This window comes from Sardina pilchardus, chromosome 21 (assembly GCF_963854185.1).
Source record: "Sardina pilchardus chromosome 21, fSarPil1.1, whole genome shotgun sequence".
NCBI classification, from domain to species: domain Eukaryota; kingdom Metazoa; phylum Chordata; class Actinopteri; order Clupeiformes; family Clupeidae; genus Sardina; species Sardina pilchardus.
Window position 1 is genome coordinate 29,061,780 of NC_085014.1, and position 27,766 is coordinate 29,089,545.

Genomic DNA, 27,766 nt, shown 5'->3' on the forward strand with positions numbered 1-27,766 from the left:
CTGGTGCTCCCACTGACACGGGCACACTGAGAGGACTCACATCATTACAATGGAGCTGATGCACGGGAGGCTCTTTAGCCAGCTCATTTAGTTCTGCTGGAGCCAGGTGTGTTGGAGCCGCCACTATTGTTCAAACGGAATTAGGGTCTACATGGACCTGGCCCGGTGGAAATCAGCATGTTACGATGTAAAAGGATTTATGCGTGTCAAAATTTTTATTATTGGGCAAACAAGATATTCCGTGTTTGAGTGAACATGGAGGGAGCAGAATATAACAGAAAATGCTGTTACAACACAGATGACACTCCACCAGAAATACATCAGCTGACTTAAGAGCCTTGCGTGCATATGGGGCATTGAAATGGCAAAATAAGCTATAATGCTTAAAGGGACACTTCACCGATTAGCATTAAGTTTTGTATCTTTAGAAAACCAGTCATGTTTTTGAATGGTCGTGCATCATTCCATCAGTTTGCCTTGAGATGGGGGAAATATGGATTTCAAATGTTGGACTTCATCATTTTACATCATTGAAAGCAGGAAGTCCTATTCATGGGTTTCATTGAAATCCATATTTCTCCCATCTCAAGGCAAACTGAGGGAATGATGCACGACCATTCAAAAACATGACTGGTTTTCTAAAGATACAAAGCTTAATGCTAATCGGTGAAGTGTCCCTTTAAAGCATTGTTCTATGTTGGTCTAAATGTAGAAGAGAAATGTTATAATCCGTAAACCAACTGTTTCACACTAACACCTATCAAACCTTGGATGAAGACTCGACTGGAACCCAGATGTAACGTTTTGGACATTTGTTCTTCGGGTAGGTACTTGACTTTCAATTTTAGGACGTGGTGTTTTTTTGTGCAATGTTTTCTGTTTCTATTTCTGGATTCCTATACATCTTTTGCTATAAATTTTGTAACAGACTCCTTAAAAAATTAATGCATTTAATTAAACTGAAAGATATGTGTCATAGCACTTTGCAGTCCACCTCAAGACGAGAAAAGTGAAATGTCTGGTTGCATCGTGCTTCAGTCATGCGGAGAGAAATGTCAGATTTATTTCAATGTTCTCAAGCTCACTTCCAAATCTGAAAACAGATTAGCTGATAAAAAAATCAAATACTGAAATGTTCCTACTTGGATCACTACCTTTGAAATACAACATCTAAAAGATAAACAAAAGTTAAATCTGAATACACAGAATAATGATTTAAGATTTTCAGAGAGCAAATACACAATTTTAAGATCCACAAACTCCCTTCAGTCATGGTACACCATCAGTAACACCCTAATCTGGTAAATGTTCAAGGTATCTTGGTCAATTCTACGTTGTACATATCATACATTCTTGTCCACCACAAATGAGTGCAAATCTAGTACAGTCATCCAGTCGTGTGTGTGCTCCACTCAGGGACTAACAATGGCAAAAAATGCCCCCGCACTTACAGTAACACTTCATTCAGTTCTGTTTAATGCTGATTTCGCACTTAACATTTGCTACACACTTGCGACATCCCATATTATTTCCCTGAGCTGATGAGGACTATTCACTTCAGGAAAACCCCCATTCTGCTCTGACTCTGCTCCTGAACTGAGAGGACAATTTCCGCGGCAGTCGGAGAGACCCTATAATTATGGCAGTGGTGAGAGAGAGACATTCCACCCCTCTAAGTGAGCCACTGACTCGCCAGTAATAGCACTCTGATTGGGTAATTGTGTGTTTGAGAGCTCCACTGCAGGGTGGAACCTGTAATTGTAATCTGATCTGCCTGTGTTGTGATGTGTTAATTCATTTCATTCTGTAGTAGATTCACCTGGGGTCTGCAGAGAGGCTCAATAACAGTAGTGCGCTCCATAATTATTTCAAATGAAGATGATTATACTATGGTGCATGTGTGTCCCACACTGTTACAGAGATAAGAGTCTTAATGGGGCACAGATATGGCAGGACCTCAATAAAGGCCTATAATGTCAATGAGTTTAGCATATAAAAGTGAACTCAGTGATAGCTCATCAGTTAACCAGTGTCACTAATAGCAGACCTATTCCATGCAACACTAGCGAATAATTCCATTCACACCCATCTCATCTTTACTTATCTGAATTCTTTCACTTTAATCTTTTTCAAGTTAGTTGATCAACCGAAATATATGGTCTTAACAATACAGATATACCTGTGACATCCTGTATACCATAAGTTCAATAAAGTCATCTTAACTAACCAAAAAACAACTACCCTAAGCAAGTGCAACTACCCTGACTACCAAACCTGAATACCAAACTACCATGCCATACCTTATCAATATTTTCAAAACAAATTAAAAACAAAACGGAAAAAGGACCTGCAGTTTTGATTGTAAATGTGAGGTTGTATGTTGAAATGACTAAACAGAACACATTTTTCAAATACACATGATCATTAAAAGATGGGTTACAAATGACAATGTATGTCTTGATGATGGATTTCTGTAAATGTATTCATGCCCTACTGCAAAGTCCAAAAGTTCATTCTTACTTTCTGTAGGCCTACTCAGTAGAGAGCCAGGCAATACATAAGTAGAATGGATACAACGCCAAAGAACACACAATGCACACTTTAAACAGCATGCAGATCGTTACAGTATGGAGAATGCATGCAGACCTCTTCCCACTCGCCCGACTTTTGCGCCTTTTGTACAGAGATACCCTGTCATCATCTTTTGTCCAAACACTGGTCCTGTCTATAGGAAAGGCACATAATTATAAGGGTGTTACGATTCTCCAAGTCCTCAATTCGATTTCATTTTTTATTTCAAAGTCTTTTAAAGTCAGTTTTTGATCTTTTTTTAAATCAAATCACTACTATTAATTAGGGCTGTCAGCGTTAACGCATTAAAGAGCCCCTGACACTGGCGCCAACATTGTGCCGCATTCCATTTTTGACATTCAATTACATCGTTCTCAATACAACACACCAGCATCGCACTTCGCCGCCATGTAAATTACGATTCAGTTCTATTTTGTCGGTACAGCGCTATAAAATCCAAACTCTTAAAACGAACGTGTTGGAAACAACACAATCTGTGTTGGCCCTATCTGGACACAGAGAGGTATTGAAAACAACACAAACTGTGTTATTTTCAACACATATTTTGGAACAAATAACAAAAGCAATGTGTTGGGAACCAACACAAAGTGTGTTGTCCCTATCTGGACACAAAGATGTGTTGCTTTCAACACATTCATTTTAAGAGTGCATCACTCATCCAGATTTTGCCAGTTAGAAACTTTGGCACTGTCACTGTGTGGCAAGTGACCGTGCTCTCATGTCAACGCTGGTGCCGGCTCAGCTGACAGAGAATCAAAATATCACCAAAGCTCTTGAAGTTTAATCTATAATCTATGAGCTATACCTTCTTTAGACTCCACTGTGACATCTGAACTGAACCTACATATACTTCATTACCTCCACCAAGGAGGTTACACTTTCATCGGGGTTTGTTTGTTTGTTTGTCTATCTGTTTGTCAGCAAGATAACTCAAAAAGTAATGGATGGATTTCGATGAAATTTTCAGGGAAGGTCAGAAATGACCCAAGGAAGAAACGATTAAATTGGGAGTGATCCGTATCACCGTCAGGATTCCAGAGGCGTTTATGTTTTTCGCTTAGCAGTGTAATGGCATGATATGGCCACGTGGTGGCGATCTGAATACTTTAGGTTCAAATGTATGACAACCTAGGAAGAACAATACAGGCGGAGGTCTGCACTCTCTGAGTGTTTTTCTAGTTTCTGCTTGTTATGCACTTTGTTGAAATGTGCTGTAAGCCTAAGCTACATTTTTGACATGCACTCAAAGATAATAAATATAGGCTATAGGAAGTGTTTTTGTTTGTTGTGCCCTTTATAATGTGTACACAGCATACATGCTGTGCATGCATGCCTGCTGTAGCATTTATTTGTGCTTATATCAGCTATATTTCTGAAAAATAGTGAACATTGTGTTGCCTCAGGCCTGCTGAACATCTTTTGAAAATGTATTTTAAATAGTCAAATACATCTTAAAGTTAAGATCATTAATTAACTTTCTTTGCTTTCATTTGATTCCCAATCAACACTGATAAGAATTGTTTTACATTGCTAACATGGACTTCTGGAAAGTTCAGAAATGCAAAATAATAGAATAATTACATGATAAAATATGTGATTAATCGCGATTAACTATACAATTCAGCGATAAAATAATAATTATACAACAGTTAGGTCCGGTCGAACAATTTAGCAATATCTGATTGGACGAGACGGCACAGCCTTCGGCTTCGTGCCTGCGGCGAACCACAGCCGTGGCGATATTGGCCAACAACACCACTCCCACTCGTGCGATAATGCTTAAATAATTATGTTTTGACAGCCCTACTATTAATGCATTTTTCTTTTGTTTGCCTTTTTTCCAGTTCTGTTTTGGGATGCTTTTATTTACTTATTTACTTATTCATGTATTTATTTATTTATTAAACCGTTCCTATCACGAACAGAACAGACATTAAACATAGACGTAAACATGGTGAAATTAAACAGCATAGAATGATAATTTGATTGTTTAAGCACACTCCAAACACTCAAAATCAGTGTTCATGAAATATTGCACATATCAATGTGCATTTTAAATTAAAAAAAGAGTGTAACTACAACTTCCTTTCACTTGCTAAATTGAGTATTCCCTAGTTAATGTTAACTGACATGAATGAAGGACAAAAAAAATCCATACCAGTGATTTTAGAGTAGCAAGAGGAGCTTTGAGTTCAGCTAGCTGATGTGTTTTTTTTCACTGGCTGCAGCTTGGAGTTAGAGGAGATAATGTAGACACACAGCATTTCAACATGTGTTTGTGTCTCTCTTTTTTTTTACTCTTAGCATGGATGCTGAATGTGACATTGGGGGTGTGTCTGCAACAGTAGACTGGTTATTCAGTTGTATGACCATTCTCATTCAGACAGTAGGTCCTCTATTTTCATTCATTTCATCCTTGGATTTGTTTGTGTTTGCCATTTTATACCATACTTACAACAACAATTCTTTCTCTTTTCATTCTCCAATACAGAGAATGAAACATTACCTGAATAATCTGACTTTACCATTTTGATTTCTCAATTGTAAAATGAACATGGACTAACTTCTCAGATGCATTTATGATATAGAAATATTAATTTTCACTGAAGTGAAATATAACCAACTCACCTCTCTCTCTCTGTTAGAGCAGCATCACTGTAGGATTACAGCATGTTCAAGCATACATATTCTTTCTCCTAGAGTAGCACACATTCCACTTGCACTTAAACTTGGATCTGCTACATCTGCATACAATGCTGAAAATTGGGCATGCACAGTGGTGAAGGCTGACACTGGATAAATGTCTGTTTGTTTTCTATGGGAAAAGCAACTGGAGGAAAGTGTAGCAAAGTTGCATGGGCGCACTGCTAAACAATGTTGATGATATAGTCCTGCGGGCTGATGGATGGTTTAAAATCAGGCTGAAAGTAGCCACACCCCAGGAAAGATGAAGGTAGGAGGTGTAATTGTGGCAGGCGCTGGAGTGTGTGAAAGGATTAGGCCTTGGACACTCTTCAGCACACCCATATACATGCCTGTCCCCTGAGGACAAGTCAGTGGTGGAGCTCTTCTGTAGCGAAACACAGATATAGGAGCGATATCATTCATCTTCTGGGCAACTCCTCCTTCTGATCAAATGGCCATAATATTGCAGTGCCATCCTAAAAGCTCTATTGCAGCGCCATCTTTTCCTTCCACCATTTTCATAAATGAATTTCATTACAAATCTGCAGGCCTAACTAGACTGAAGCAATATGAATATTTGAACTAAGTAATCCCATGGAGTTGATGAATCAACAAAATCCACATAGGCTATATTTAGGCCTACAGGAACTGTTTCCTGTCAACTCAGCTACAAGCTCAACTGGAAGGGAAAAGCTACATGCAAACACTGAATGAAGTTTCAGTCCAATAAGAGTAAGTGACATAAACCTTTGACAAACAGTAAAATAATTTGAAAAATATGAAGATGAATTTCCATCTAAACACATGAATTTCAACCCTACTGTCAACATCAGAATCTCTGCACAAATTTGAACCTAGACAGGCCAACAACTCCTGCTTCTTATACCTTACACCTGTTGCAAATGAAAAACAGCCACATATTTGCATATTCCCATGAGAACAACTATGTGCACGACTCCTTGTCTCTATCTTGAGACAGGATAGTCTTCTGTCTTGTCACAAAAACACTACCTTTTCAGGTGTTGAGACAGTATACCCCATTCCCATCTACAAGCAACTCTGTCATCAGTGGACCAAAGCCTTTGATTAGGAGTTAAGTCTCCCACTGCCACCTGTAAACCTTACTACATTTTGCTCACAGTGAAGAGAAAGGAATGTTGGTGAGTCTGTATGTATATTAAAATATATAATAAGGAATGTGAACCAATATGAACATATGGTACTAGATCTGTAACCTAGCCTTGTTTGTTGTATGGATGCTGTATCAAAAACCATCTGGTCCTAGTCTAGAGCTGCGACATGCAAACAGAACGGACTGGTATGCAGCACTGCTGCATCAGTACTGGCGCTGGGAAAGGACACATACCAGCAATCAGCAATTCAACAACATGACCATCATAGCACACACAATGCAAGGTATGGAAGTCTCAAATTGTATATTGTTCTACCTTGTATATCTATTGGATGCATGCTATTTCTATATTATAAACCCTTTAGTCCAAACACAATAGCCCTATAGCATGATCACACAACATCAACTTAGGTCTCTGCAATGACATCTAAGAAAGCTTGTCTCGAAGATTTACATATATTTGCATATATTGCATATTTCATGAACTTGTTTACAGGTATCATGAAAGTCCCTATGACATTGAGGAATATCAGCATTTCCTCAATTCAAAGTCATCAATGCAGTCTTTTACTGATCTAATACATGCTGATCTGAATGAGTAAACTGAATGTTTTTCCCTACAGAAATTATTATGTTAATATTTGCACAGCATGCTGCATTGCATCTCTATGGAAGTGACCTGATCAACACAATGTCCCAGCATTTATATGTGCTATGTGTGAATTATCTGCGTCTCAGCCAGACAGTATACAGTACCATCTACCCTGAGACAGAGCCCACTAACCACAAACACACACACGCACATATACATAATTGCATAATTACATATGCACATACACATGCACGTGCATACTTGGGAACACATGGATCACAGATGCAACCACAACTTAAAATCACACAGTGGTTTAGGAGATATAACCTAATAGGCTGTCTTACTACCTCACTGACATTGACCTACATACAGTATACATACAGTATAATATTTATATACTGTATATACACACACATATCAACAGTTTTCAGACACTATCATACTGAATTTTAAACAGCCACCTAATGAACATATGATAGCATAAGCTGTTTACTGACAAGGAGGTAATCTCTTACCAAACGCGTCTGCATGAACTGTTTTATGATTTGCAAGCAGAGTAGCATTTCTGCTCCGTACAATATCTTTAAACAAATAATAATACATTAAAGGAACACTTCACCGTTTTTTCATATTAAACTATGTTATTCCCCTAATTAAGACGAGTTGATACATACCTCTCACGTTTCAATGCGTGCACTCACTGGCTCTGGCGCGCGGCGCAACTTTGATAGCACTTAGCTAGCCCAATGCATTCATTAGGATCCAAACAGAGATGAAGTTAGAAGCGACCAAACATCTCCATGTTTTCCCTATTAAAATACAGTTACACGAGTAGCCACAGGACAAAGTATGGTGAGACAAAATAAAACGTGGTGCATTTCTAAGCAGGTAAGAGGGATAACTTTATTGTGTGGCGCAGTAATATCCTCACTCTTGCACTTTCAGTTTCACTTTGGAGTGAGGATATTATTGCGCAGAGTCTAAGTGCTCCCAATATTATTCCGCCACACAATATAGTTATCCCTTTTACCTGCTTAGAAATGCACCACGTTTTATTTTGTCTCACCATATTGGTTGTGTGACTACTCGTGTTTCTGTATTTTAATAGGGGAAACATGGAGGTGTTTGGTCACTTCTAACTTCATCTCTGTTTGGATCCTAATGAATGCGCACCAGAGCCAGTGAGTGCACGCATTGAAACATGAGAGGTATGCATCAACTCGTCTTAATTAAGCGAATAACGTAGTTTAATATGAAAAAACGGTGAAGTGTTCCTTTAAAAGTCCAATGGAAATCTGAGAAAACATTAAGTGAATTTGAACAAGTGGGGCCCTATCCAGACATCCACGCGCCCTTGCTGATTGCTGTCACTTGTTCAATAAACAGGTATGAAAGGTATCTTTGTGTGTATTTGTGTGAGTGTGTGTGTGTGTGTGTGTGTGTGTGTGTGTGTGTGTTTACAGTATGCATGCAAGAGTTGCAAACAGACGGGAGAAATGGATGGCTTTACTTGCACATCATTCAAAATACACCTCAGTGGATGTTAATTACTAATATGCCTGACTGTCTGATGTGACAATATTCTTTATTATCATTTCAATATAAAGACTGTGAACTGTGTTTAACTGTGGACAAACATCAAGGCCATATCACTGAGTCCACTTTTCATCAGTTTTCAACTAAACAACCATTTAGTGTTAAGGATCTGAAGCTATAGTGCAATACTGACAAAGATGCAAAGAAGCAGATTTGTCAAAACTTCAAATATGAAAACATCAAATTGAGTTTGAAGAGTTTGATTTTCAATTACGATTACGATTATTTTGCGAAATGACAAAAGGCAAGAAGTTATTTCAAATATGCTGTTTTTTATTGAACATTTTGCAAATAATTTCCCCATTGGGATTTAAGTGCAATTAAGTACATTTGTTGATGGAAAATCAACAAGTGCAGAAGAAAAATGCATTTACAGGGACATTGAGACATCATTTTAGTTGGCTAGAATCGTTCAATTGAATGGAAAACCATTTTAGTGCTTCTAATGTTACTCAAAATTACATAAATTATGATTGAATTCAGGAAAATCTTATGGAAAAAAGGTTTGTGCTCACTGCCTCCCTGCAAGGCAGCCAATCAGTGTAAAGCTCACTTAATTACTTACTGTATGTGCACTGTAAAAAAAAAACTCTTAAAAAAACAGTAAATTTCCGGCAGCTGGGGCGCCAAAAAAATACTGTGAAGTAACAAAAAAATACTTTCTCGTAAAAATACAGTTATTTTCCATAATTAAAATACAGTTCGTAGTTGTAATTTTAAAAAGATTTTGCCCTATTTTCATGTTTTTAATGTTTAATTAGAAACGTTTTCACTTTTTAAAACAACGAAATTACCTACAAATATGGTTAATAAATGTTGTATTACGAATAATAATGCTTACGTTTACAGAAATGTGCTGTTATTAGTTGGTTTTCATGGATATTGGTTGTATTATAATTTATATTTGATGTGATATAACAGTTTATGACACACAAAATAATGTGATTCAGCTTTCAAAACATGTCACAAAAGTGTGGAAAAACATGATATTGGGTTTACTATTGCAATAATTTACTGTTTATTTTAAAATCTCATCAAATGCATATTTAGAGCTCCCTCCCCAATAACACCATGTGTTAGAAACCCTTCCGCAATAATACTAACATTATTGTGGGGCCCGGGTTTCTCCAGCAGCGCCTCTGCAGACACATAATGCAAGTAAGCATTGAGTGCCCAACTTTGTGACACCGCCAAGGGGGCAGAAGAATGCTAATTGAGAAAGTATTCAATTTCGCATTGCACCCAAGAAGAACTATACATACTTTCTAAAATGTCCATGTATTTTAATCATGGTCTTCTCTATAGTGGTAATCCTGACAAATCCCTTACACAGTCATTTTCTGTGGACTGTTCAATCAGTTGTTCTATGACATACGGTACACATCCCAAAAAGCCACAATAAAGAGTAATGAGGAAAAATTAAACATTATAAACAAGAAACTAACACTTACCCATAATCCCTAACTGCTGTACTGGGATTCAGCCAATGGGAGCCCTAAGGACTAAGGACTAAAAGGCTCAGACTTAATTGATCTCAGGTGCTAAGTGTGTGAGGCCACATAGACCTCTTAAGTTCGCCTACAACAAAGCCACCATCTTTGCCCAAATAAGGAGATCCGGCATCTTGAGATTTTTTCTATGGGAAAATATAACATGGGGATTTTGAATTATCTCACCTGTTAAACTCTCACGAGGACGAGTGCAGACGTTTTGCACTACAAAGTTGTGTCCTCTGCCTTCAAGTGCATACTGTGATCTTCGGTAGGTGAAGATGGCACACTTTGATCTTTGCTATACCAGAGCTAACTTACAATGCAACTTGCCATAGGCAGTTAGCTTCAATCAACACCCGGAACGCCTTATATGGGCAAATATGGCAGCATTGGGTCCTATTTGTAGGCGAACTTCAGAGGTGTATGGGCTCAGATAGGTATTTGGGATTGGGACAGCACTTCACAAGATCGGTGTCAGTATAGTTGAAAATCCAATGTTGATTCAACGTAAAACATAGGGGACACTTTCAATATCACTTCAACATCAGGCTTCAACATAGTTTCAATGTTTCAAACCATATGAAATTACGAAAGATTTTTTTAACGTTTTTCAATTAGAAATATATGCATTTCTGATGTTTTTTTTGTAAAAGAACATGAATATAGTGTTTTTCACAGTTACAGTGATTTCTAGTTATTTTAAATTTGACATGTGAAATCACAGTCTATTTTTGTAAAATAAATGGAATTTCCAAAAATAATTTATTACAGACAAAATCTGTAAAAAAACACAGTAAAATCCTGACATATCACATTTATTTTTTACAGTGTGGGTGCCAGATAAACATGGGGGGGGGGTGCTACATATCTGCTAAATTGGGCTATGTATACGGTTGTAAATGGGCTTGTAAAACAGCATGAGCAGGTTTTAGAAAGACTAAAGTTGCATATCTTCTATGTTTAAGGAGAATTCTGGTGATTTTTCACATAGATCTCTGTTTCTCGAGGTCACTGAGTACTGTCGGTACAAAAAAAAAAGTTCTACCTAGCTCGGGGTTCATGTTCATGTTCCCAGAGTGTAGCACTGTAACTCGCTTTTTTTGTACCCACAGTGCTCGGGGACCCCGAGGAACAGAGATCTATGTGAAAAATCGCCGTAATTCTCCATTAAAGAGGATCACAAAACAGGGAAAAATATTCTGGTCATCCACTCTGTTGTCTTTCAGGTGAAGTGAGTTAAAGGTATTCAGTGCAGTTTGGGGTATTATGTTTCTAATGGGCTGCCCCTAAAGTCGCGGGGTATTTCTATTTAACTTTGCTGTTGTAAATACTTGCACGGCTTGAGCCCTTCGGCCCTGGACACGGTCCATGTGCATTTGTTCAGGAGCCGAAGGACTGGCAACAGGGGAAGATGATCTCCACAGAGCCATATCTACTGGCCAGTTAATGTTTCATGATTCTCTCACATTCTCTCTGTTATCGGTGTGCCGATCGCCTAATTGTAGGTTGCCTGCCTGCAGGGTACTGCCAACTATACAAGGTGTATGACTCTCTCCATTATGTTGTTTTGTCATTAATATGACTTTGAAGCTGTTATGGCAATAAACTTTAATATGATGACTTCAACTTTTCGTCACAACTATGGACACAACATTTACCTTCCTTCCTTACATCATCCTTTCACTTTCAGTTTCATGAAGCGGTGACAATTTCCATCTCTAAGGTTAAAACTTGTCTCTCTTTTTCTTTCACACTTCCTCTGTCTCTGTCTGTCTTCATCTTGCTCATAACAGTCAGAGATGGCCATCATAGAGATACATTCACAGCACCTTGTAGATCCTAACACTCTGCAGACACACTTACATTAGGCGATGACAGAAAAACAAAACATCAAGAAGAAAAAAACAGCCTAAATGAAGATTATATCCCCGCATGTTGAGTGACTAAAAACTGACTTCTGTATTGAATCTAGAGCATAGTCACATGGACTATCTCATAGTTTAATGTGCACCTCCTCAGAAAAGTAACTACAAGCTGCAACGATACAGACTGCTAGAACTGTAGCTGGTCAAGCACTCTTCTTTGTGTGTAGTTAGCCTGCTAACATAACATGCTAATGTTAGATAGTTGGCTGGTAGATGCCTTGGAAATCACCTCAGGCATAACAATTGGTTACAACAATGGGGTTATCCAATTGTGACATGTCTATGTGTCTTGGTAACAACCTAAGAAAAAAATAGCCAAAGTAATTCAAACACAATCACAGCCATCTGGAGAGTTTGGTTCACCAGATCAGTTACTTATGAATGCAGACACACCAACGTGCAATGTGTAAATGCTCACATTTTGTAGCCTAATAGTGTAGCCTAGCCTATGCGTTGGGGCTACCCACAGGCATAAATCATGCTTAAGAATGAAGCAAAATGCACTGAGTCCAACAGAAAGATAATCTTAGCTCTATTAAACTGTAGCAGTATAGGCATAACACTCAATGGGTTAGATCATCAACCACTGGGATTATTATATTTTCAAAGTTATATCACTACAATCAGCATGCATGCGACTCATATGTCCTGAAAGCAACCCCTTGTTCCGTGCCTCTACGACAATGACAAAGACGAATCTCTCTACACACAAAAAAGAAACAAGCATGTGTCCTTGTTCAGGGAGTACACTTTAGGACAAGACCAAACAAGGAAAACAACGAATATAAATATAGTACAAACTTCTTTAACCTCAACCCATCTCTGAAAAGCTAGCTGTGTTACTGTGAGGATACAACACTGAAAGACAAAACCATGTGAGAAGCTCATAATACGGGGAAAGGATTTGGAAACTGCTTTCAGGCAAGCTCCATATAAACTGGGCTCTTTCTGTGTGCATAGGAGTGGTGAGGTGTTTAGATAGGGGATGCTAAAGCTGACAGGATCTTGTTCATTCACTCACCAGGCCGTCACAGTTGCTTATGGCCACAGCAGCGTCTCGCGAGCCGACGACGTCTCCCACGTAGAGACAGCTGATGTGCAGAGGCTTTGTGTGGGAGCCCTGGCCCTGCACCTTCCCCTCCCTCTCGTCGCTCTGCCACTCCATCTTGGCTCCGGGAGCCACCAGTCGTGAGTTGAGTCTCAGACGCAGGTGTAACTCCCGGCCGAAGATGGTCACGTTGTAGTAGAGACGCTCCTGGTTGCCGCTGTTGCTGTTGCTGTGGCCGCTCGTCTCCTGCCCACCCAGGTCATGGGTGTCACTGGCCGAACCCGCCTCTCTACGCCAGCGCCTACGGAACTGCCCCCCACTCACCTGGCCAGATGAGACGCCGTGTGAGAGGAAGCGGCCTTCTGCATCCGTGAGCATTGGCCTCACCAGTCCATAGTCCCCAAGCTTATGCTGCAGGGAGTCTGTAGGGCAGAAGAAACACCAAGAGGTGACAAGGAGCTCTGAGGAAGTCTTCCAATATTTTCAAATCACTGCTGCAACATTCTGCAAGTAGCCTAACTATAAAAAAAAATGCCACTGTACCAACAACCAATTAAAACAGTTATGAGTTATTTTGCATCCCATGATATTGGCTTTAGCCTACATGCATGATCAACAAAAGTGTCTCCATCTGACAATTGTATCAAAGACATGATGTCCCCTTAGTGTTTATCCATTTCCCATGATAGATTAAAATGGCAGTAGGCTATTGGCGATGAGTGGTGTAATGTAAAATTCATGTCAGTTGTAAAAGTAACGTTTTTTATGTTTTATTATAACATAAAACTCACCCCGTCACTGCAAAGCAGAGAAATATGTTGGAAAATATCCTACTACAGGGGATTTACTGTTCAAAATGAATGTCATTAGGCCTACAGCACGAACGCCAGTCCACCATTCGTTATATTCTGGTAGATTCTCAATTGTGCGTAATACACCACAATAATGCCCATGGTCCTCCATAACGGTTTCACTAACAGGTCACATTTCACAAGAATATGCTACAAAATATGGCGGCAAAGTCTAGTCATCTCAACAGGATTGTTTTCAAAATATATGTTTTTGTTGACACCACTTAACCTGTCTACTGTAGCCTAGCCCACTATACGCATCTACGAGATTATGCGGTTTTGCGTGTTATTCCAGACCAAACCCCACCCTGGACCCAAGGACACCGACTCTCAGAGCAGCGCGTGTATATCGGGCGATCGGCTTGGTGTCTGATGCGTAGTTTAACTTCTGCACTGCTCCCAGAGCCACAAGAGAAGCCAAAGAGATCAAGGTGATAATTGCACTCTTTACACACTGAATAACATATTCTCACTGTCAAGGCACTCCCAGTGAGCTACTGAGAACTCTCCCGATAGCTTCCAATTCTGTTCAACTCAGAAACCACCTGCGCGTGCGTGAATAAGAAGCACTCTTGGTTAGGACTTGCACCTTTCTAGATCAACAATCCCCCAACATACACAACATATTAATTCATTGTAGTTCATGTCTGTAAAAAGTCGGGCAGATATGTGGAAGACATGGATACATGCGTCTTACCGATAAATTAGATAACCATCTGATAGATATCTAACAGCGTAAACTGAACACTAGCATTATCGCAGACACCTACAGTTGATGTAAACAGCTATATCCTTGCACAACACCTCTTCATGTTAAGGTCGATTCCTTCAAAGTTACCACTGAGAGTCGCTTCTTTTTTCCACAGAAATTGTAAGCAGTTTTATCATTACAATGTGATGAATAGACAAATTATTCAGATATGGTAGCCTACAATTATAGCTTGCATATATTGCTCTAACGCACAGCAATTCAACTTTAAGCCTGACTGTAATTTAATTAAGCCATCTTGTCCTGTTAGAGATGACATCCGCCCTCACATTAGTATGCAAATATTCTCAGTTTTTCTTCTCCTAAAGAAAACCTGCGCGATGTCCGTTTACTGATGTTAACATTACTTGATAATTAGATGAAGCATTTGTAATCGAACCATTAAGCTTCAAATGCATAAAATAATATCAGCCCACAGTTCAAATGTGAAAGTTGTGAAAAGGAGATCTGAACCCTTCTTTATTAGACATGTTGGCCTAGGCTAAGACTGTCCGCTGGTAGGCTATTCCTTGCAGGAGACAAAGACACTGAGAAATATTGTAGCCTACTGACAGTGTCAATATCCCGCTATTCTTCCGATGTGACAGCTCAATAACTGCATTGATCACAGTGAAAGCGATTGTTGCAGTTACAGTTCATGAGTGTTTATGTTAATAGTCCTATCACATTTTCCCATCAGATAATTTAGTTCTGCCCGTAGCGTATCTCCTGTGAGATGAGGAGTGTACACTTCAAAACAGTGACTGATGACAAAGCAGACAAAAAATTCCACGAGTGAAGTGCTGGGAATTTCTAAAAATGTACTGAGCCACCTATGCTGACACACTGGGATGATGGACAGTAGCCTACGAACACAAGCTTGTCACAGAAACAAGGTGAGGGTCGGTCAAGGGTTTGCCCAGCACACTTCAGAGCGCTGACTGAAAGTGTAAATTGATAAACTGACTCACATACCTATGCTACTGGAGATAAAGAGACCGCTCGTTTGCAGAAAGGCCGGCAACATTATTAAAATGGTAAATCCGGGCGAAAGATCCATAGCAGCTCCGAACTGCGCGGGTGAGAGAGACGGACTTTGGGATCCAGCGTGTTGAAGTTCCCCGTGACCAGCAACCGCCACGCCAGCAACAGCCGCCTGCAACTTACTGCAAAGTGCACCAAGAGAGACCGCACTTCTCTCTCTCTCTCTCTCTCTCCCTCTCTCTGTCTCTCCCTCTCGCTCTCTCTCTCTCTCTCTCTCTCAGCTACCCTACTGAGTCTACATGCACATGCACACACATTACACACGCGCGCGTTCTCTCACACACGCGCCCACACACTCGCGCTCAACACTACGGAAGGTTCACAGAATTCCTCTTGCTTCAGGGCGTGGGGCGTTTACACGGTAGGCTATATGACCAATCATGAAAACTTTTCAAGAGTGGTGGTATAAATATACCAACTTCTTCTGTTATTGCCTGGTCTTTGTGGCAAAGGTGAAAAACTCAGTGAACATGCTAGTCACCTCCGCTGGGTTCGGTCCGCTAAAATTCGAGGTTACATCGCAGACCCTTTTCTGAAGCAGCAGCATAAGGCACAAAGACTGTCGATACAAGAGCTCCCCCTGTGGCAAGTGAATTACACAAAAGGTCAATGTCATTTATTGCCAAGGTAAGAAATGGAGTGAAATTAAAAATGTTTAATGCAAAATTAATTTAAAATGTGAGATGTAAAATGCAAAATTATGTTCATCAATAGTTGACTCACACTTTTGTGAACTGGATAGGCCTACTGCCATAGAGGAAAAGTGACACAGATTGACCAGTTTCTGTATGGTGGTTAATTCTATATTGATACACATTTGTGAAAATAAAATGGTAGGCCTAATGGTGTAATGTGGAGGGACCAATGCATGTTTGCCATAAGGTCATAGATCATAGGCTACATCTACAAATGGTTGCTTTCAGTTCAATTATGCTGAAATTTGGCCCTGTACGAGGTTTAGATCCCTGCTCTGAATAAAGCAAACATCGTATGAGTCCATCTTCTGCATTCACACACCCAGGGAAATGTCACATATTTTTTAAATCCCGCACTGAGCGGCTACTGCTGAGCACCTTTGCTTCCCACTCCTTCCCCATCGCTGTGGCGTTGCCATGGTGACACCAAGCCCTGCGCCCTGAAAAGTACACTTCTAAGGATTGGAACACATTAATATCACTCCTCACACAGACCCTGAAAAGTACACTTCTAAGGATTGGAACACATTAATGTCACTCCTCACACAGCCCCTGTTTGTGTAATGTTATTACAGGAGCTCATCAACGAGAAAAGCGGAGAATAGGCAGAGGGAAAGAGGATGCGTGTGCAAGTGTATGACTAAGAGATTTGATCTTGCAATGATTAGAAGATTTATGTATAAAAAGTAAGTACACAACAATTCTCAATAGTATGGCCAAAAGAAGGATTATTTAAATGCAGGATCTCTCTGACAGTAAAATAAGTTTAATTCAGGTAAGAAGGAGCCGTTTTTATAAACAAATAGCAGCAGTTCAAACTTTAAAAAGAGTCAGGATGCAGAGGCTCCCTTAGGCTTGATAAAGAATGTGCCTTCAGACAGTTGCATGATATGTCAGAGATCCTTTGTCTACAAACTTGGATATTCTGACAGGTGACTTAACCTCTAACAGCAAACATGTTTTGATACTCTCTTTCTCTCTATCTCCCTCTCTTTCAGATGAATTCTGATATGTAGACCTTTCCTTTTCAGAGCTCTCTGAAATCAAGGAATGCTTTGTGTCCTTGTGAGGGTCAAACAAATGGCAACCATTTGTCTTATTAGCACAGGGGCATCTTTTAAATTGTGCTCTTAAAAGGTTATGATATTACAGATCTTTTCAAACGAGAACTTGGAATCTATGCATAAGGTTTTGGAACAGATATAATCGATCATTAAGCTCTTTTACAAAAAGACACAAGATTTAGAACAGGCGTTGTCTTTGTTCAGAAAATGTTCATTAGAAATCTGACAATTCAGTTTCAGATTGAATCAGTGTCATTAATAACAGAGAAAATGTACAAAATATAGATTCATTGTTTACGCGCATACTTTCTATTTGTCTTTACTCAGAGCACATAATGTAGGATACAGTACACACACATGTAACCATGTAACCACTGAGTCAGTCTGGTTAGCTCTGTGTATTACTTCCACCAAAGAAGTTATGTTTCATCAGGGTCTGTCTGTCTGTCTGTCTGTCTGTCTGTCTGTCTGTCTGTTGTCTGTTGTCTGTTGGTTTGTTCGCAAGATAACTCAAAAAGTTATGGATGGACATTTTCAGGGAAGGTCTGAAATGACCCAAGGAAGAAACGATTACATTTTGGGAGTGATCTGTATCACCATCCAGGACGCGGTTATGTTTTCGCTTAGCGGAGGTTTGTGCTCTCTGAGTGCTTTTGTAGTTGATGATGTTTCTATAGTTTAAAATGTGAAATAAATGATCAGATTATAAACTATTCAATAATAATAAAAGTTTATAGGCCTAAACTAAAGTTAAGTTCGTACGTTCATGATTAAGTTCATAAAACACTCACAGACACCATGTAAGTTGCATGAAATTCTTCAACCCCTATATTAACTTCAACAACTGCAATTCAGGGCTGTAAGCTTTTTGAAACTGGGGGGCAGAACTGTCTGGAATAATTTCTACTATCCATGAAAGGATAGAATAATTAACCAAACATGAACTGGAGACATGGAGCGATAAGTGTAATAGATACAAACAAAACATTGGCGAAAGGAACAAACAAAAAAACAAAAAAAACATAGGCCTATGGGAAATTCTACCAGAAGCATACATTTTCAATTTTTACATTGTAACCCAAGCTGGACAGCTACTGTAGCAGGGAAAGAATGGACCAAATTCTGTGAAAACCCACCTAAAGCGTACCTTACATTGACAGACTTTGCAAAGATTTGGAAAAGATTTTTGAAAGACTATAGTCTCAGACCCTCTCACATATAAAGACAATTCATTGAGTTTTTAGTCACAGTTTAGTCACAGGCCAGTCTCAGATTAGGATTTTGCAAAGACTGTGGGTCACTATTTACAAGACTGCTGCTAAATTCCTTCAAATGACTAAGTTCATACAGGAAAATCGGAGTGACGCCCTCAATTAGTGACAACGCAACCTAACCAATCACCTTTTGCTCCTATACGCCTGCGCTAGTTTAAATCTCCGCGGTCTCCGCTGTCAGATTCACCTAGCTCTTGCGCTATGACGCCGCTTATTTGCTGCGAAAAGAAAGCACAACACCCCAGCAGCAAAGCCTGGACCCGCGAGGAGACGTAGAACGGAAGAACCGGAGGACCCCGTCCTTCAAGCCATACTGGACATGAAGGAATCCCTCGTCTCTCTAAACAGCCGTATCTCCACCCTGGAAAGCACTTCAGTCCCCGCGGCCGCAGCTGCTCCAAGAGTTCCAGTGCCGCTCCCGGAAACCAGCGGGCCTTCTGTCGACATCCAGCCTCGTAGGACCTATGCGTCAGCTGTGCCAATGGCCGCCCCAGGAGCACCCTTCATTCCATCTGCAGCAGCCGTTCCACACGCGCTTCGCAGCCAGATCATTGCAGGTAATGATGTCAATTTTGTTAAAATTTTGCTGTGCCGTAATGATCTACCTAGTAGTGGGGTACGAATTGTAATTCCGTAGGATTTTTTTGCTAAAATTGATTTTTTCGTTTTATTTGCTTTATTTGGGGTCCTACTGTTGAAAAATGACGGGGTGCAAATTTTCTGACCCCATTTTACCCCCCCTCTGGGGGGCGCTTTCTCACCTTGGCCAGAATACTGACTGCACACATACATCTACTAATAATGATCACATTTTCACAATCTTGGTGTCATTTTAGGGGCTATTGAGGATGCTGAGTCCATTTATGACAGTTTCATTGTGATCAGAAGTTGTTATGACTCATTCTGTCATAACATTGCAGTAATAAAGGCAAATCCAATGGGGCAAAGTCGGCAAACAGTAAGTGAGCTCATATCTTGGGAACGCTTTGATGTATGTTAACGAAACTTGGTCACATGACAACTGACCCCCTCCCAAGGGTACACAACAAATTTGGTGTAATTTGGCCACTGGGGGGGCGCTATAATTAGCGAACCTGCGTTTAGAGGTTACAGTATATCATGATGATGTTGGGTTAGCAAAAAAAATCCAATGGCTAGTCATACTCTTCATACTCATATTGATGATCATTGCAAATTTTACCCACTCATTATAAACAATTGCCCATTTTGGATTTTCCTGAAAGAGAAACTAGATCATCAGCAGTCATAACTTTGTTTGGCCCCCTCATTGCTGCTTGCCAATTTTTGTCAAAGATAACTATTTCAACACAAGATATGTCTTTTAATTCTGTCTAATGACACAAAGCTGAGAATCACATTGCTAAGATACAGACAGAAGATACAAGAAGACAAAATTATCAAATGATGCCATTTGTAATGGATGGCTAAAAATCGTTATGTAAAAATGTATGAAAATCAATATCGGATGAAATGAGAAAATTATCTTTTTCTTGTAAACAACTTAAGTGTGACAAGCAGTATGACACAAAATACCCCAGAAATGTTTCACTATCAGTAAACTGAAGAGTGTGTATTATATGAAAGTCTCAATTTCAATTTGAAATTTGGAGCAAGAAAATCTAAACCGAGAGATGAGAGAGGAAAGATCACATGTAAAATTCTAGCTCTCTAAATAAGGTGGTTTTTCAAATCCAAAGGATAGGAGAAACCCTATGAGCCCTAGGCTGTTTTAAGGGCATTTCCACTACCTTTAGTTAGAAGCATTTATCCTGGTCATTCACACATGCTACATAATACAAGAACCATGGTGGAGGGATACTTTGGAGCTGAGCAATTTACAGAAATATGTGGTGTGTGCCTTACAGAAATAAATGGCCATTTTGATTTAGTGATGAGAAATGATTTTTTGACACTTTTTGTGCTTCATATTTGTGACACGAGCTGATCTAACCTGACTTGTTTGCGTGGCACACATGATGATTCTCTATAATAACTTTTTACTGCATCGCAATGAACAAAGTAAAGGCAAAAAAGTGTTTATTTGTCAAACAAATTTGGATGCAATATGAGTCTTGAATTGGATACCATACAGGAATTTGCTAGGATCTCAAAACTGGATTATGAACGTGCCTTGCCATAGAGAAACACATGATAATGTTGGATTATGAACATAAGCTATTACTGTATGCCACAAAAAACACACAAAAACATGGGGTAAGTGGAGCTAAATGAAGTTATTATTTTGCTGTCACTTCGTCTCTTTCATGACCTAGAAGGTTGTATGGTATCTGTGGATAGCTTTGTGTCTCCTCTTTCATCTGACATGTGTGCCATAGCTTTCTGATCTTTGGTTCAAGAGTAAATCAAACGAGAGTAATGGTAGCCTAAGCTATATGATATTATTATTTGTTTGTCACTTTGTCTATTTTTATAACACAGAAGGATCGATGTATTTGGTATCAATGGAAAGCTCTGTTTCTCCTCTTTCATCTGATATGCGTGCATGTCTGTGCGATCCCGGGTTCGTGAGTGATTCAAGCGAGAGTAATGGATGTGCGGGTGAACGCAGAGAGCAGTATAGACTATAAATATGATATACTTTGATTTAATTTAATGACAAGTGTTTAGTGTCGTTGGAAAGCCCCAGTTCTGCTCTTTCGTGCAATAAAGGCTTCATCTCGCTGCAACTAATAATGGCAGAGCAATGTAACAGAGAAGAATGGGAGTGTTTTTTGATGCACTTGGTCAATAGGGCTCATAGGGTTAAAAGGGATCCATTACAAATGGCATCATTTGATAATTTTGTCTTCTTGTATCTTCTGTCTGTATCTTAGCAATGTGATTCTCAGCTTTGTGTCATCAGACAGAATTAAAAGACATATCTTGTGTTGAAATAGTTATCTTTGACAAAAATTGGTAAGCAGCAATGAGGGGGCCAAACAAAGTTGTGACTGCTGATGATCTAGTTTCTCTTTCAGGAAAATCCAAAATGGGTAATTGTTTATAATGAGTGGGTAAAATTTGCAATGATCATCAATATGAGTATGAAGAGTATGACTAGCCATTGGATTTTTTTTGCTAACCAACGTCATCATGATATACTGTAACCCCTAAACGCAGGTTCGCTAATTATAGCGCCCCCCAGTGGCCAAATTACACCAAATTTGTTGTGTACCCTTGGGAGGGGGTCAGTTGTCATGTGACCAAGTTTCGTTGACATACATCAAAGCGTTCCCAAGATATGAGCTCACTTACTGTTTGGCTACTTTGCCCCATTGGATTTGCCTTTATTACTGCAATGTTATGTAAAAATGAGTCATAACAACTTCTGATCACAATGAAACTGTCATAAATGGACTCAGCATCCTCAATAACCCCTAAATTGACACCAAGATTGTGAAAATGTGATCATTATTAGTAGATGTATGATTGCAGTCAGTATCCTGGCCAAGGTGAGAAAGCGCCCCCCAGAGGAAGGGCAAAACGGGGTCAGAAAATGTGCACCCCGTCATTTTTCAACAGTAGGACCCCAAATAAAGCAAATAAAACAAAAAAATCAATTTTAGCAACAAAATCCTACGGGACCATTATTTCATGACAATTCGTACCCCACTATAGTGGTCGCCTAGTGGAGTGCGGGGATGTTTCGGTCCTACTTAAAGAGCGCGACGCCAGACTCTCTAAAAGCCTCACCTTGGCCGAATTCTGTGTAGCGTTTGGAGTGTACAGAGATGTAGTTTGTGAGGACTTTCCTGATAGGCGCCAGGAACTGGACACTTATTTAGCGATCATTTCCGACCTTGCGCTTAATTATGGGGGGTCCTTATTTTACGAGTACCATAAGCCGTTCTCCTGCAAAGCTGCCATGTACATTCAAAAGTTTAATCGTCGTATGGACTGGTCGTCTCTGGATTTGGAACTCTTTAGCAGACATTTCACTGGTCACCGCCAGCTGTCCTGTTCCATCTGCGGTTCCTTCGATCACCTGGCTAATCTTTGCGAAAGATTCGTTCAGTCAACTCCTGGTTTCCTGGTCTCAAACCCAGCGCTCCCTTCCTCAACCAAGGAAGAGCAATCCCAAGCCGTCCACCGGTGTGTATTAATTTCAATGAATCGGTCTGTCCTTATCTGAAATGCAAATTTTACACTGTTGTAGTGTTTGTGGTGATAGTCATCCCAGAGCTGTTTGTCCCCGCAGGAAGAAAGCGGGTCCATCAACAAACCACAAGCGAATATGATTAAACATCCTTCAACCCCAATCAACGTGCCTGAGTTGTCCGATCATCTCGCCCTACACCCCAACAGATGTTTTGTTAATTTTCTTATTACTGGTTTAATTCAGGGTTTTTTGGCTGGTCTAAGTCTGTTTCCTACTACCTCGTATGTGTGCAAGAATTTACAGTCTGCCATGAGAGAGCCTGACATTGTGGATGGCCTTATTAAGAAAGAAGTCGACAAGGGGTTTGTGATCGGTCCGTTTCGCGATTCGCCTTTCAAGATTTTCCGCATTAACCCAATTGGAGTCGCCACACGCAAATATTCGGGCAAGAAAAGGCTTATTATCGATCTATCCGCACCCCACCAGGGGCGGAGTGGTAATCGGGAGATTCGGGACATTTCCCGCCAGGCCGGCCGGCCTGATGTTGTATTTACACTGGCCCAAGACGTGCCTGAGCGGCCGCTGGAACATTTGTTATCATAAGATATTTTCTGAAGTGTTTCCGTCATCTGAAATAGCTCATCGTTAATTGATTTCTGATGGAAACCAACCACTATTTAAACCATTCAGTTGCGATATATACCTTAGTCGTGGTTACCTTACATATTAATTACAGGCCTATTCATCTCAGTTCTCTCCGATCAGTGCATTTGTGTGTAGCCTCGGGTGTCTTCATTTAATTCTTCATATTATTAAAAAGTGTTATTTAACTCTTTTGGTCACAAATAAATTCAAAATAGAACAGCAAAGCCTCCTGGGAATGGCAAATACGTTTGCTAGGTCAGTCTATTACAGAAATGTAGGGGGATAGATGAGCGGCCCCTCCTCTAATGGCATGGCCCCTTAGCCTACACTATTCGTGAAAGTAGCGTTTTGATAGTGAACGGATTAGGTGTTTGCTTGATTAATATGGAAGGCAAGAAGAGGAAAGAGAAAGAGGGGGCTGAAAAAGGCAGAATTAAGAAGAAGCGACTGCTGGAGGAGCATGCATCTAAATGCTCAAAACAGATTTAGGCTACCCGTAGTCTAGTCCACGGCCATTACGAGTGCAGGTAAATTTGACAGAATGAAAATCATTGACGCAAAGCTCAACTACGTTAGGCTACTTGCTAGACGGAAAATATCACAAGCTAGTTAACTCATGTAGCCTACATTTCAAACGAATAAATGGCTTACAGTTTTTTTCAGTGACTGACATAGCGTTTGTCCAAACAGTTGTCACGTTTTCAAAACTCTAAACACATTGCGGCCATAGCCTACCATTCACACATTTCATGTCGTTTTCGCACAATATGCAGGCAGTGAACACATTTCCACAATGCTTACATTTTCTTAACAAACAACAAAATGATGGATCGTTTTTCTATTATTTTACAGATGTTACTGTTAACACATGACATCCCACAATAGTTAAAACAATTCCAACCCTCAGTAACCTCTCCTTCTGCAATGATATCAGTTCAAAAACAATATATCTCAGCTGATAATAAACAAACAATTGAATAACTGGCACATAGATGATGTTGGGTAAATTGGGCCAACCACAGCTGATTCCAGTTTGTCTTAGACTCAGTGGCAGGGGTTACTTTTTACATTTACATTATACTTACACAGTAAAAGGAGGAGGTGATGTTTTTGGAAACAGAAACATAAAAAGACAAATACTGTAGCCTAATGTCTGGATGAGGAAGAGTAAGAACAATGGGCCCAGGGAGAAGAGCAAGGTGCGGAGGTGCAGGAGCAGTGAGAGGAGCAGGCCCAAGGAGATGGCAAGGTAGAGATGTAAAATGCTTTTGACTTTTGATTACAGTATATGTTACAGTATATGTGGACATACATTTCCCAACCAAGAAATTTAGTGTAAAAATGGTGTATTGCATGTTTTGCATGCAAATGCCCGTAAAACTGAAACATGAAAGTCTGGACCTGGACCTTCATAGATTGACTATATTACATTTAGCCAACATTTTGTTTGTGTTTATAATATATACGGAAGGTGGTCGTGCTCAAGGCATGGGTGGGTTGGGCCGGCAGTGGGCTGGCGGCGGGTAGGGGGCCGGTGTGGTCAGAATATTCCCGGTGGATTTTAGTGTCCCACTCCGCCCCTGCACCCCACAATAACGAAAATATTCCTAGTATAAACAGTCTGATTCCTCTTGAGATGTTTTCTTTATGTTATGCCTCAGTAGATAACGCCATTCAGTTTATCAAAACCGCAGGCAAAGGAGCGTGGCTGGGGAAAGCAGACTTACAGACGCATTTAAAACTATGCCTCTCCACCCCTCCCAATGGCATCTTTTCGGAGTAAGATGGAGATCCAAATTATATTTCGCCGTACATTTAACCTTTGGATGTCGTAGCAGCCCGAAACTTTTCGATTCATTGTCGGAGGCTCTATGTTGGATACTTCTGAATAATTATAAGCTTCCTTTTGTTCTCCATTTATTGGACGATTTTTTAGTGGTGGATTTTCCTAACTCCCCTCCAGGTAGGTCTATTTCTACTTTAAGAAGAGTTTTCGCTCTTCTTGGTGTACCGCTCTCTGAGGAAAAGACTTTAGGCCCCTGCACTTCGCTAGAATTCCTAGGGATTAGGTTGGATAGCGTTTCTATGCAGGCTTCCCTTACCGAGGATAAATTACTTCGCATAAGGGGAATTATTCAGTCTTTTCAGTGCGCCGTTTCCATATCGAAAAGAGACCTGTTGTCCCTTCTAGGCCATTTCAATTATGCTATGCGTATTATCCCACAAGGTCGTTCTTTTATTTCAAGATTACTAGAACTGGCGAAATCCGTTCCAAATTTATCTGATGATGTGGTCTTGGATGAAGGGTGCCGATCAGATCTCCAGTTTTGGTGTAAACTTTTAAACAATTGGAATGGAATATCTTTTTTCTATAATGATGTCGTTGAATCCTCGCATGAACTTTCCCTTTCCACGGATGCCGCTCCGTCTGTCGGCTTCGGGGGCATTCTAGGTAATCAGTGGTTCGTTGCTCCTTGGCCTCAGGAAATTTTATCTCTACCTGATTTTGTTAAGTCTTCAGCGCTTTTCGAAATTTACCCTGTAGTGGTGGCTTGCATTTTGTGGGGCGACGGGTGGCGTTCTAAAAGGATTTCCGTCCTTTGCGATAATATTGCAGCCGTCCATATAATTAATAAAGGCCGTTCGTCTATTCCTTTCATTAATAGACTTATCAGGCGTCTAAGTTGGACATGCGTTCTTAAGAATTTTATCATTACGGCTACCCACATTCCCGGCCTCGCCAACGATAAAGCTGATGCATTATCTCGCTTTGACTTTCAGAGATTCCGCAGGTTGTGTCCAGACACGGACGTGTCCAGCCTGAAATGCCCTCCATTCAAGGATACGATCCTAGACTAAATACTTTGTCGACCTATCTCTCGTCAGCTGCGCACTATATGAGGTTGGGGATGGCCAAATCAACACTGAATTCTTATGACATTGCTTGGTCTCTTCACCTCCTTCTGTGCTGCTTTTTCCACGCCTGTTTTGCCAGTAAACATTTCGATTATCAGTGTTGTGCATGAACGAGTTCAAAAGAACGTGTTCATTGAACACGCTCATTTTTCTGTGAACGCTGAACTGAACGCAACACATTTGTAAATAATGAATTTGAACGTGAATTCGCTCAGATTTTGGGAAATGAACGACGAACGTCACTGTTGATGTCCAATTAAACGTTACAGAATTTATTTTGTCCTGAGAAGTCAATAGAACTAGAGATAGAGTAGAGAAGAGATAGAGTGACACTATCTGCTGGCAATTCAGAAACAGTATGTCGTTGTCACACTCACTGCCCACGGGCGCCACTCCTAAACTACAGCTTTGCACTACCTTACTACATTACCCATGATCACGTTACGCATGATGCATTGTAGCCTACACAGAACCGCTGCTAGGCCTATATGAATGCAATCGCGGAAAGATTCTGCACTTGTCCGTGATGATAGAGGGATGCATAACGTGTTCAAAGAGCCCTACAGTATGTCACTGATCCATCTGGTAAGGTAATGCAGCAAGGCAGCCCCCTCCATACCCCCGGTGTAAAAACTACACTCTTCTGCCGTCAGGCATGCACAGCTGACGCATTTATTATTAATTATTAATAAATGCGCGGCCGCATTTATTAGGCGTCGGTATCTGCCATAGACCTAAAAGAAATGTATCTGCCCAGCGAAATAAAGCCCAATTTACGGACATTCTCAATTAGATGAGAACAACAGGTGGCTCTGTAGCCTATATTCCGTCAGAAACAGATTTTCATTCAAATGAACTGAATTTGAACTAGTTCAAAATTAAAAATGGTGAACTATGAACGTGAACAGTTCACTTTGCACGTGTGTGAACTGAACTTTGAACTAGTTACTGAAGAGTGTGAACGTGCACAACACTGTCGATTATAAGCGCCTTCATCGTGCATTGTTTTAATTCCAGAAAGTTATGTCCTTCTACTATTAAATCTACACTAGCAGGTATTCAATTTCACCTTCGCTACAAGGATCCTTCTGTTGTTAGTTTATTAAGTCATCCTTCCATCCGTCTCCTGATGAATGGCCTTCAGAAGGAAAGTCCAGCAACCAAAGATAAACGCCTTCCTCTCACCTTGTTTCTCCTTCACAAATTATTGCACAGGTTGCGGCTGGGTGTTTTCGATTCTTACATCGACACCCTGCTTGAATCAGTATTTTTAACTGCTTTTTATGGGTTTTTAAGGGCTGGAGAATTCACGTCTAAAACTAATTTTTTCAGTCCCAGTTCTGACC

The 27,766-nt window shown here is 40.2% G+C and overlaps 1 protein-coding gene across 1 annotated transcript in view; it reads right to left on the minus strand.

Annotated features, from left to right (window-relative positions):
* Positions 1-27,766, minus strand: part of LOC134068639 (A disintegrin and metalloproteinase with thrombospondin motifs 2-like) — a 146,208-nt gene that overhangs the window by 102,039 nt on the left and 16,403 nt on the right. Inside the window, exon 2 of the mRNA XM_062524324.1 lies at positions 13,037-13,485. Within this exon, the coding sequence (XP_062380308.1) occupies positions 13,037-13,441 (405 nt within the window). The 5' untranslated portion in view covers positions 13,442-13,485. The remainder of the gene's footprint in view (positions 1-13,036; positions 13,486-27,766) is intronic.